At 44.1% G+C, this 12,036-nt stretch overlaps 1 protein-coding gene across 7 annotated transcripts in view; it reads left to right on the top strand.

The window, feature by feature from the left end:
- The window catches only part of spop (speckle type BTB/POZ protein), a 350,668-nt gene that overhangs the window by 322,777 nt on the left and 15,855 nt on the right, over positions 1 to 12,036 (top strand). For all 7 annotated transcript variants that reach the window (XM_070864474.1, XM_070864472.1, XM_070864473.1 and 4 more), the window contains 2 exons: positions 4,063 to 4,118; positions 6,071 to 6,193. In XM_070864474.1, the coding sequence (XP_070720575.1) occupies positions 4,063 to 4,118; positions 6,071 to 6,193 (179 nt within the window). The remainder of the gene's footprint in view (positions 1 to 4,062; positions 4,119 to 6,070; positions 6,194 to 12,036) is intronic.

Genomic DNA, 12,036 nt, shown 5'->3' on the forward strand with positions numbered 1-12,036 from the left:
AAACTCAAAACTTTAACTTAGCTTTTTTGCAGATCTTGATACTGCTGCTGGCAGGGCTGCACCGACAGGTTTGACCCTGTCGGTATTCTGGGTGTGGCGAAAGTACGACGGTATCGCAATCCATGGTGTTGCATGTCGGCGCATCTCTCCCCGGCGGTATTTGAAGACGCCGCCGCAAAGAGGTACCCAAGGATCCCACTGGCCAGGTTTTCGCCGCGGATGGTCACATCGCGACAAAAACCTGGCCAAAATCCAGCCGAAACTGTTTTATAAATATATTCACAAGAAGGAATCCGAGATGGAAATGTAGCTAAAGCCGATAGATATTACTATTAGAGCATTAACTGAAGTGGTTTTGCAGGCTGAGTTGTCGGAAAGTGATCCCAGTCCTTCATTAATGGTGCAGATGATAACATGAAATAAAAATGCACTGGCCAGCCATATCCTCACACATTAGTGATATGTTGTGGTGTTTTTTTTTTGCTACTAATGGTGAAGTGGGAAGTTAGTGTAGGATTGGCCACTTACTATTGGACTCTACATTGTCTCCTATCCAAGTGACATTTTGAATCTTGGAATTTTGCATTAACTTTTTTATATTTAATTTATACAGAATCTTCCTCTAATATGTAGAATTATGGGCTCCTTTAATTGGGCTCAATTTTCCCCAATTATCTGTGCCGTTTGTTTGGCATGCACCGTTTTTTTTTTTGGAGTAAAATAAAATCTCCAAGTTTCCCCAAAGTTTCTGCGGCAGGTACGATTTTTTTAGGCTACGATTTTTTTTTTTGCCTCATTTGGGGACGTAACCTGCCACCTGCGCCAATTCTGGCCATTTAAGCAAGTTTGGCCAACTACGATTTCTTTTTTAAGGGGAAAATTGAGCCCATAATTTCATTTATACAGCTGAATGTGAGCAATTTCCATGTGCTGCTTTGGAGAGATTTGGTATTTTGTTAACCATGTCACTCTGCGTTCTATTGCTGAAGAGTCGGTATAGGGAAACTATAAATGTGAGTCAAGGAGGGCTTTTGTAATTGTTTATTTACTAGTGATTTGAACAGAAGAGTAGTTGATTGCCATTCTGCACTGTGGAGAAAGAAAAAAATGAATTTAAAACATTGCAGAGCTTCCAGATTTGAATGAATTTGAGCCAGCAGCAAAACATAGAAACATTCGGCCCTTCTAGCCTGCACCGCCATTCAATGAGTTCATGGCTGAACATTCAACTTCAGTACCCCATTCCTGCTTTCTCGCCATACCCCTTGATCCCCCTAGTAGTAAGGACCTCATCTAACTCCTTTTTGAATATATTTAGTGAATTGGCCTCAACAACTTTCTGTGGTAGAGAATTCCACAGGTTCACCACTCTCTGGGTGAAGAAGTTCCTCCGCATCTTGGTCCTAAATGGCTTACCCCTTATCCTTAGACTGTGACCTCTGGTTCTGGACTTCCCCAACATTGGGAACATTCTTCCTGCATCTAACCTGTCTAACCCCGTCAGAATTTTAAATGTTTCTATGAGGTCCCCTCTCATTCTTCTGAACTCCAGTGAATACAAGCCCAGTTGATCCAGTCTTTCTTGATAGGTCAGTCCCGCCATCCCGGGAATCAGTCTGGTGAACCTTCGCTGCACTCCCTCAATAGCAAGAATGTCCTTCCTCAGGTTAGGAGACCAAAACTGTACACAATACTCCAGGTGTGGCCCCACCAATGCCCTGTACAACTGTAGCAACACCTCCCTGCCCCTGTACTCAAATCCCCTTGCTATGAAGGCCAACATGCCATTTGCTTTCTTAACCGCCTGCTGCACCTGCATGCCAACTTTCAATGACTGATGTACCATGACACCCAGGTCTCTTTGCACCTCCCCTTTTCCTAATCTGTCACCATTCAGATAATAGTCTGTCTCTCTGTTTTTACCACCAAAGTGGATAACCTCACATTTATCCACATTATACTTCATCTGCCATGCATTTGCCCAGTCACCTAACCTATCCAAGTCGCTCTGCAGCCTCACAGCATCCTCCTCGCAGCTCTCACTGCCACCCAACTTAGTGTCATCCGCAAATTTGGAGATACTACATTTAATCCCCTCATCTAAATCATTAATGTACAGTGTAAACAGCTGGGGCCCCAGCACAGAACCTTGCGGTACCCCACTAGTCACTGCCTGCCATTCTGAAAAGTACCCATTTACTCCTGCTCTTTGCTTCCTGTCTGACAACCAGTTCTCAATCCACGTCAGCACACTACCCCCAATCCCATGTGCTTTAACTTTGCACATCAATCTCTTGTGTGGGACCTTGTCGAACGCCTTCTGAAAGTCCAAATATACCACATCAACTGGTTCTCCCTTGTCCACTCTACTGGAAACATCCTCAAAAAATTCCAGAAGATTTGTCAAGCATGATTTCCCTTTCACAAATCCATGCTGACTTGGACTCATCATGTCACCTCTTTCCAAATGCGCTGCTATGACATCCTTAATAATTGATTCCATCATTTTACCCACTACCGATGTCAGGCTGACCGGTCTATAATTCCCTGTTTTCTCTCTCCCTCCTTTTTTAAAAAGTGGGGTTACATTGGCTACCCTCCACTCTATAGGAACTGATCCAGAGTCAATGGAATGTTGGAAAATGACTGTCAATGCATCCACTATTTCCAAGGCCACCTCCTTAAGTACTCTGGGATGCAGTCCATCAGGCCCTGGGGATTTATTGGCCTTCAATCCCATCAATTTCCCCAACACAATTTCCCGGCTAATAAGGATTTCCCTCAGTTCCTCCTCCTTACTAGACCCCCCGACCCCTTTTATAACCGGAAGGTTGTTTGTGTCCTCCTTCGTGAATACCGAACCAAAGTACTTGTTCAATTGGTCCGCCATTTCTTTGTTCCCCGTTATGACTTCCCCTGATTCTGACTGCAGGGGACCTACGTTTGTCTTTACTAACCTTTTTCTCTTTACATATCTATAGAAACTTTTGCAATCCGTCTTAATGTTCCCTGCAAGCTTCTTCTCATACTCCATTTTCCCTGCCCTAATCAAACCTTTTGTCCTCCTCTGCTGAGTTCTAAATTTCTCCCAGTCCCCAGGTTCGCTGCTATTTCTGGCCAATTTGTATGCCACTTCCTTGGCTTTAATACTATCCCTCATTTCCCTTGATAGCCACGGTTGAGCCACCTTCCCTTTTTTATTTTTATGCCAGACAGGAATGTACAATTGTTGTAGTTCATCCATGCGGTCTCTAAATGTCTGCAGTGAGATGTTGCACCTGGTGATGTAAGTCTACTGATCTCTCCATAGGAATTGGTGGCTGTAGTAAGTAGTAAGCAGAAAACATTCATTTCCAAACATCATTTTCTGAGTATAGATAAAATGATAAAACCGTGAATTAGTGTTAGGGAGCAGGTACTGGAGAAGTGTTAAATGAATTGCTTGGAGTTTTCCCTTTTACCCAAAAAATGACAATTGCATAAATGGAATATTGTTTAAGTGTTGGGTTACTGCTATGCAATATCACTGTAAACTTGTTCTGGCTGAGTCCCACTAGATTTATTTAGATTGAAGGTTAAAAACTTAAACTTATAACTCTCAAATTCAGGCACTAAGATTAAAGGCGGAAATCTGTGAAGGCCATAGACTTGATTCTATAATGCCTCTGCTATGATTCTTCGTTGTCATTGTCCCTTCAGTTTGAATTTATGCTTGGAACTATTTAATATTTTGACCCATATAATACGCTTTAGTGATTGTGGTTTGGTCAGTGATCCTAAGATCCTTACAAATTATTATAACAAAATTCAGGTGTTCAAATATGGTATTAACGATTAAATACCAGTGGCAGTTTGAGTCTACCTTCAGGCTTTAGACTTAAAAATTGCACAAAATGAGCATGCGTAAGCTGATTTAGGTAAGTGCTGCTTTGATGTTCACTACCTTCATGGTAAATGTTTAAACTACTAATGTAACATTTAGTGCAATCAATCAGTGGTAGTTAATTGGTGCCTGAACACTTGAATCATGGTTAAATTAAGACAAATCTCTTTTATCTTTAGCTCGTTCCCCAGTCTTCAGTGCTATGTTTGAGCATGAAATGGAAGAAAGCAAAAAGGTAATGCCTATGTGATTCGTAATCCGAAATAATATACACTGTATTTTGTCTCTGGTACGTTCAAAGGGCCCAAATTTGACCAGTAGCGATTTCTGGCACACTCACTGGAGGTGCGCCGCTTTTGTACACCGATTAGGGAGCCAAAAATCTTCAGGCCGAGTTTGGCCACTCCCCAGGCTCCCTTTGATGGTGGCGCAGCGTGACCACTGGATTCGGGGGCGGAGCCAGGTCCTAGTGTGCGCGCATGTGCAGTAGCTCCTCACCCCCAGAATCTCTGCAGGCTGTGGGAGAGGCCTGAATGGGCTCCCTCATCGGTGGCCCGCTGAAGGTAGGACTTCTATTTTTTTTTATTGATTGCGATCCATTTTTCATTTTGCTTTCTGGGTTGCACGAGATCTCTTGAGACCCCAGTTTAAGTTCACTAAAGAGATTCTGAGCTTTGAGTTTCAACTGCAAAAGCATGCAAGTTGAGTTGCAGTCTGTTGAGATTGAGGGTATATCACCGGGAGCAGATTTACACAGTGAGAGAGAACTGTGGACAGTTAAATCCACAAGGACTTCTCCAGGTGATTACTCCTCACCAATAATGCAGGGCTCAGAGTATCGGCCGGCGGGGAGCGGAGCAGCGCGGCATCCCCCGGATTGAGGCTATTCGGAGCCGGCGGAGCAACGAGTGAAAGCTGCACACTTAGCTCGCCGACCTCGGGGCCTTGCCGATTCGCCGACCTTTTTTTGTTATTGATTGCTTATTACTTTGATCTTGGTGCTTTTAGATGCAGGGTTCCTTCTATTTTTATTGGTTAATTAATTGCTTATTACTTTTTGTGCTTTGTTTAGTGATTTGTAAGTCTTGGTACTAGGTCCAGGTCCTCTCAGCTTCCTTGCATTTTTTATTATTGAATGCTTATTTTTGTGCTTTGTTTAATGCTTGGTGCTTTAAATGTAGTTACCTGCGCTGATTTCTTAACTATCCAAGGGTTTTCTGTGCAGGCCACAAGTGGCCACATACGCTGGCCTAAGTTAGTTTGGAGTAACTATTAGCTGTCCAAACTAGCTTAAATGGCCAAAACAGGCTGGTAACGCCCCCTTTTTGGAAAAAAAAACTAAACTAATAAAAAATCCTAACTAACTCACTTACACTGGCGCAAATTAAATGTGCAGAATTATGATTTTTAAGATACTCCAAAAAAATCAAGTTGCTTCAAAAAAAAAACGGAGCAACCCCTGGCTACATTTGGGCCCAAAATGTTCCCACTCAATGGGAAAGAAAAATCTAGGTCGAGTACTTTTGTGTAAAACACTTCCTGAGTCTCCACTTCTTCCTAAATAAGATATGAGTGAAAATGCTAGATTTCCCACCCATTGGTGATGTGCCATATTGAGTGGTCTCCTCTCCAGGCTGCTCTGGTGACATCAGTGAGTGGGAAGAGCTTGTGCCCTGGGGCAGCCATTTTGGCTTGAACTGAGTCTTCGACTTCAGAGTAGCCTTTGTCCGGACCTGGAGCTGCATGGCCCTGGGAAAATATAGACTCGTGTGCTGCATAGCCTCATCCACCCAAGATTACATACGGAAGCATTCAAAGTATTTATTCTCCCATCCCTTCTTTAAACATTTGTGGAGAGTGGGCATTGAGAGGAATTATTAACTCACGGCGCAACATGTCCTTTGCGGCTTCTAATTATCAAAATGCACAAAATTTTTTTATCCGCAGAATTCTCTGTTTCTAGTGTTAGATGTGATAAAGTGCAATTAGGAAAAATTATGGAGCAGCAAGACATTTATGTACTGAATTCCTCATGTAAAAGCTGTAATTGTGTAATTATAAAGACTCAGTTGATTTTCTGTATTGAATTCCATTTTGTTCTTTAAATTTGTCGTTAAAGAAATGTAGGCAATGAGCAGCTCATTGCAGGATTTAATTTAAAAACATTTTCCCCTTAATTTTCGACAGAACCGAGTGGAAATTAATGATGTGGAGCCGGAAGTCTTTAAGGAAATGATGTGTTTTATTTATACGGGGAAGGCACCAAATCTTGACAAAATGGCAGATGACTTGCTTGCAGCTGCTGATAAGGTGAGCGGGGAGGATAGAAAAAGACCAGTATTTAATAAGGGGACAGTATGGGTTCAGATTGCATTGAAATTGGAGTACTGGTAGTTTTATCTTGGGCATCTGTACCTACCCCAAAACAAAAGCAACGTTTATTGTTCTGGCTTTATTTATCATTGGAGATTGATTTGGAGTTGCTGTGCAGATCATCATCATTAGGTGGGCAATCCTCACTTCTTTCTTGTTGGAGGGCCAGCATCTTTTTTAGTCCTAGGAAAACTGAGTCTTGGTTTAGCATATTGCCATGCATCCCGGTATCCACTACAACATCTGAAGCAATCCAGATTTCATCAGATTACTTGTTGGTGTCAGGCCCAGGGGAGGCGTGAGTTCGGGGCTAGGGGCCCGGGGCAGTACGGGTGAACCCACACTGCGATGTGTGTGCGCACTAGGTCCGTGCAGCAGAGCTGGTCTCCAGTCGTCTTGGGTAACCCTTGCCACTGGACCAAGACCTAGCTCTGTCAAGCCCGTGTGGTGGCTGGTGTGCAACGGCCATCACACGTTTTTTTTTTTAAATCCATGCACAGGCATCTTCCACCCTTGAGGATGTAGTTCGGGTCCTTCATTGAAACACCTGTGAACTCATCCTTTTTTTGGCGTGGAAGCAAGTCATCCTCGTTTCGAGGACCGCCTATGGTGATGATGTTGATGTCAGTTCATGATTGTCCCTGTATTCCAGTTGTGGTGCTAGTTGAATGGTTTGTTCATAGTCACATCCATGACTTGTATCCCACCCAGTGTTATGATCCAATCAATGTTGCATGAACAAATGAAGTGCTTAATAGTTAATGTTAAATCACCACGACAAACATCAATCATCAAAGTATATTTATATAGTGTGGCACCTGACCTTCACTTTCACACAGTTCAGACCACTTGTGCTTAAATGCTTCCCTTACCAGCTTTCCCACTGCCACCATCCATAAACTGCAAATTGTCCAGCGCCTTTAACGTAGTAAAACGTCCAGAGGCGCTTCACAGGAGTGTTATAAGACAAAACAAATAAATCTGACACCGAGCCACATAAGGAGAAATTACAGCAGATGACAGAGAGGAAGGTTTTAAGAAGCGTCTTAAAGGAATAAAGGGAGGTAGAGAGGCGGAGAGGTTTAGGGAGTGAGCTTGGGGCCTGGGCAGCTGAAGGCACGGCCACTGATGGTGGAGCAGTTATAATCGGGGCTGCTCAAGAGGGCAGAATTTGAGCAGTGCAGACATCAAGGGGATTAAGGAGGGGTGGGTGCTTGTGAGGCTGAAGGAGATTAAAGATAGGGAGGGGTGAGGCCTTGGAGGGATTTGTAAACGAGGATGAGAGCTTTGAAATTAAGGCGTTACTTAACCAGGAGCCAATGTAGGTCAGCGAGCACAAGGGCGGGTGATGGGTGAGCGGGACTTGGCGCAAGTTTGGACACTGGCTGCCGAGTTTTGGATGACCTCACCTTCCAATCTGTTCATGGCCTTGTTTTACATCCCCCTCCTTTACCTCTAATCTCCTCAAACCCATCTCCCTGCGCACATTCTCTGCTCCTTCAACACAGGTACACTTTTCATTCTTTGTTTCACTATCTGCGTCTGCTCCCTAAGTCACCTAGTTCCTATGACCACCTCCCTCAAAATCTCTGCTTCGTCTTCTCCCTCGCTGCCTTCAAAAAATCTCTTTAAAACCTCCGCTTTTACTGTCCTTCTGTCTCCCTCTGACTGCAAGAAATAAATCAGAAACATAGAAAATAGGTGCAGGAGTAGGCCATTCGGCCCTTCAAGCCTGCACCACCATTCAATAAGATCATGGCTGATCATTCACCTCAGTACCCCTTTCCTGCTTTCTCTCCATACCCCTTGATCCATTTAGCCGTAAGGGCCATATCTAACTCCCTCTTGAATATATCTAACAATCTGGCATCAACAACTCTCTGCGGTAGAGAATTCCACAGGTTAACAACTGAGTGAAGAAGCCTCTCCTCATCTCAGTCCTAAATATCTTATCCCTTATCCTTGGACTGTGACCCCTGGTTCTGGACTTGCCCAACATCGGGAACATTCTTTCTGCATCTAACTTGTCCAGTCCTGTCAGAATTTTATATGTTTCCAAAAGATCCCCTATCATTCTTCTGCACTCCAGTGAATACAGGCCCAGTCGATCCAGTCGCTCCTCATATGTCAGTCCTGCCATCCCGGGAATCAATCTGGTGAACCTTCGCTGCACTCCCTCAATAGTAAAGAATGTCTTTCCTCAGATTAGGAGACCAAAACTGAATACAATATTCCAGGTGAGGCCTGTACAACTGCAGTAAGACCTCCCTGCTCCGATACTCAAATCCCCTAGCTATGAAAGCCAACATGCCATTTGCCGCCTGCTGTACCTGCATGCCAACTTTCAATGACTGATGTACCATGACACCCAAGTCTCGTTGCACCTCCTTTTCCTAATCTGTCACCATTCAGATAATATTCTGCCTTCCTGTTTTTGCCACCGAAGTGGATAATCTCACATTTATCCACATTATACTGCATCTGCCATGCATTTGCCCACTCACCTAACCTGTCCAAGTCACCCTGCAGCATCTTAGCATCCTCCTCATACCACCTCACAGCTTAGTGTCATCTGCAAACTTAGAGATATTACATTCAATTCCTTCGTCAAAATCATTGATGTATATTGTAAATAGCTGGGGTCCCAGCACTGAACCCTGCAGCACCCCACTAGTCACTGCCTGCCATTCTGAAAAGGACCCGTTTATCCCGACTCTCTGCTTCCTGTCTGCCAACCAGTTCTCTATCCGCGTCAGTACATTACCCCCAATACCATGTGCTTTAATTTTGCACACCAATCTTGTGTGGGTCCTTATCAAAATCCTTTTGAAAGTCCAAATACACCATATCCACTGGTTCTCCCTTGTCCACTCTACTAGTTGCATCCTCAAAAAATTCTCGAAGATTTGTCAAGCATGATTTCCCTTTCATAAATCCATGCTGATTTGGTCCGATCCTGTCACTGCTTTTCAAATGCGCTGCTATTTTATCTTTAATAATTGATTCCAACATTTTCCCCACTACCGATGTCAGGCTAATCGGTCTATAATTCTCCGTTTTCTCTCTCTCTCCTTTTTTAAAAAGTGGTGTTACATTAGCTACCCTCCAGTCCATAGGAACTGATCCAGAGTCGATAGACTGTTGGAAAATGATCACCAATGCATCTGCTATTTCTAGGGCCACTTCCTTAAGTACCCTAGGATGCAGACTGTCGGGCCCTGGGGATTTATCGGCCTTCAATCCCATCAATTCTCCTGACTAATAAGGATTTCCTTCAGTTCCTCCTCCTCGCTAGACCCTCGGTCCCCTAGTATTTCCGGAAAGTTATTTGTGTCTTCCTTCGTGAAGACAGAACCAAAGTATTTGTTCAGTTGGCCTGCCGTTTCTTTGTTCCCCATTATAAATTCACCTGAATCTGATTGCAAGAGTCCTATGTTTGTCTTCACTAATCTTTTTCTCTTCACATATCTGTAGAAGCTTTTGTAGTCAGTTTTTAATGTGCCCAGCAAGTTTCCTCTCATACTCTATTTTCCCCATCCTAATTAATCCTCCTCTGCTGAATTCTGAATTTCTCCCAGTCCTCGGGTTTGCTGCTTTTTCTGGCCAATTTATATGCCTCTTCCTTGGATTTAACACTATCTCTAATTTCCCTTCTTAGCCACAGTTGAGCCACCTTCCCCGTTTTATTTTTACTCCAGACAGGGATGTACAATTGTTGAGGTTCATCCATGTGATCTTTAAATGTCTGCCATTGCCTATCCACCGTCAACCCTTTAAGTATCATTCGCCAGTCTATTCTAGCCAATTCACGTCTCATACCATCAAAGTTACCTTTTCCTAAGTTCAGGACCCTAATCTCTGAATTAACTGTGTCACTCTCCATATTATGGTCACTCTTCCCCAAGGGGCCTCGCACAAGAAGATTGCTAATTAGTCTTTTCTCATTACACATCACCCAGTCTAGGATGGCCAGCCCTCTAGTTGGTTCCTCGACATATTGATCTAGAAAACCATCCCTTATACACTCCAGGAAATCCTCCTCCACTGTATTGCTACCAGTTTGGTTATCCCAATCTATATGTAGATTAAAGTCACCCATGATAACTGCTGTACCTTTATTACACGCATCCCTAATTTCTTGTTTGATGCTGTCCCTAACCTCACTACCACTGTTCGGTAGTCTGTACTCCACTCCCACTCGCGTTTTCTGCCCTTTGGTATTGCACAGCTCTACCCATACAGATTCCACATCATCCAAGCTAATGTCCTTCCTTACTATTGCATTCATTTGCTCTTTAACCTGCAATGCTACCCCACCTCCTTTTCCTTTCTGTCTATCCTTCCTGAATGTTGAATACCCCTGGATGTTGAGTTCCCAGCTTTGGTCTCCCTGGAGCCATGTCTCTAATCTCAATTATATCATATTGATTAATAGCTGCCTGCGCAGTTAATTCGTCCACCTTATTACGAATAGTCCTCGCATTGAGGCACAGAGCCTTCAGGCTTGTCTTTTTAACACATTTTGTCTCTTTAGAATTTTGCTGTAATGTAGCCCTTTTTGATTTTTGCCTTGGGTTTCTCTGCCCTCCACTTTTACTTTTGTTCTTTCTGTCTTTTGCTTCTGCCCCCATTTTACTTCCATCTGTCTCCCTGCATAGGTTCCCATCCCCCTGCCATATTAGTTTAACCCCTCCCCAACAGCACTAGAAAACACTCCCCCTAGGACATTGGTTCTGGTCCTGCCCAGGTGCAGACTGTTCAGTTTGTACTGGTCCCATCTCCCCAGAACGGTTCCAATGTCCCAGCAATTTGAATCTCTCCCTCCTGCACCACTCCTCTAGCCACGTATTCATCTTAGCTATTTCTACTCTGACTAGCATGTGGCACTGGCAACAATCCTGAGATTACTACCTTTTGAGGTCCTACTTTTTAATTTAACTCCCAGCTCCCTAACTTCAGCTTGCAGGACTTCATCCCATTTTTTACCTATATTGTTGGTACCTATATGCACCACGACAATTGGCTGTTCACCCTCCCCCTCCAAGATGTCCTGCAGTCATTCCGAGACATCCTTGACCCTTGCACCAGGGAGGCAACATATCATTCTGGAGTCTCGATTGCGGCCGCAGAAACACCTATCTATTCCCCTTACAATAGAATTCTCTACCACTACAGCTCACTCTTTCCTGCCCTCCTGTGCAGTAGAGCCACCCATAGTGCTATGAACTTTGCTGTTGCTGCCCTGCCCTGATGAGTCATTCCCCCCCCCCCCCCCCCCAACAGCACCCAAGATGGTGTATCTGTTTTGGAGGGGGATGACCGTAGGGGACCCCTGCACTACCTTCCTTCCGCTGCTCTGCCTGATGGTCACCCATTCCCTATCTGCCTGAGTAACTTTTACCTGCGATGTGACCAACTCATTAAACGTGCTATTCACGACATCCTCAGCATCGTGGATGCTCCAGAGTGAATCTATGCGCAGTTCCAGTGCCGCAATGGGGTCTGTCAGGAGCTGCAGCTGGACACACTTCCCACACACATAGTCAGGGACACTGGGAGCATCCCCGATTTCCCACATAGCACAGAAGGAGCATGACAGGAGTCTGGGCTCTCCTGCCATGACTTAACCGTTAAATTAATTAATTTGGCAACAATGTAAAAGTTACAATACAAAAACAAGCCATTTGTCCCAAACAGTCCATATCATCATTTATTCTCCATGCAAGCAAAGCACTAATCACATTTACCTTCATCCCCTTTTTCCCTTATTCACCTATCCA

The sequence above is a fragment of the Pristiophorus japonicus genome, chromosome 21, assembly GCF_044704955.1.
Source record: "Pristiophorus japonicus isolate sPriJap1 chromosome 21, sPriJap1.hap1, whole genome shotgun sequence".
Lineage (NCBI taxonomy): Eukaryota > Metazoa > Chordata > Chondrichthyes > Pristiophoridae > Pristiophorus > Pristiophorus japonicus.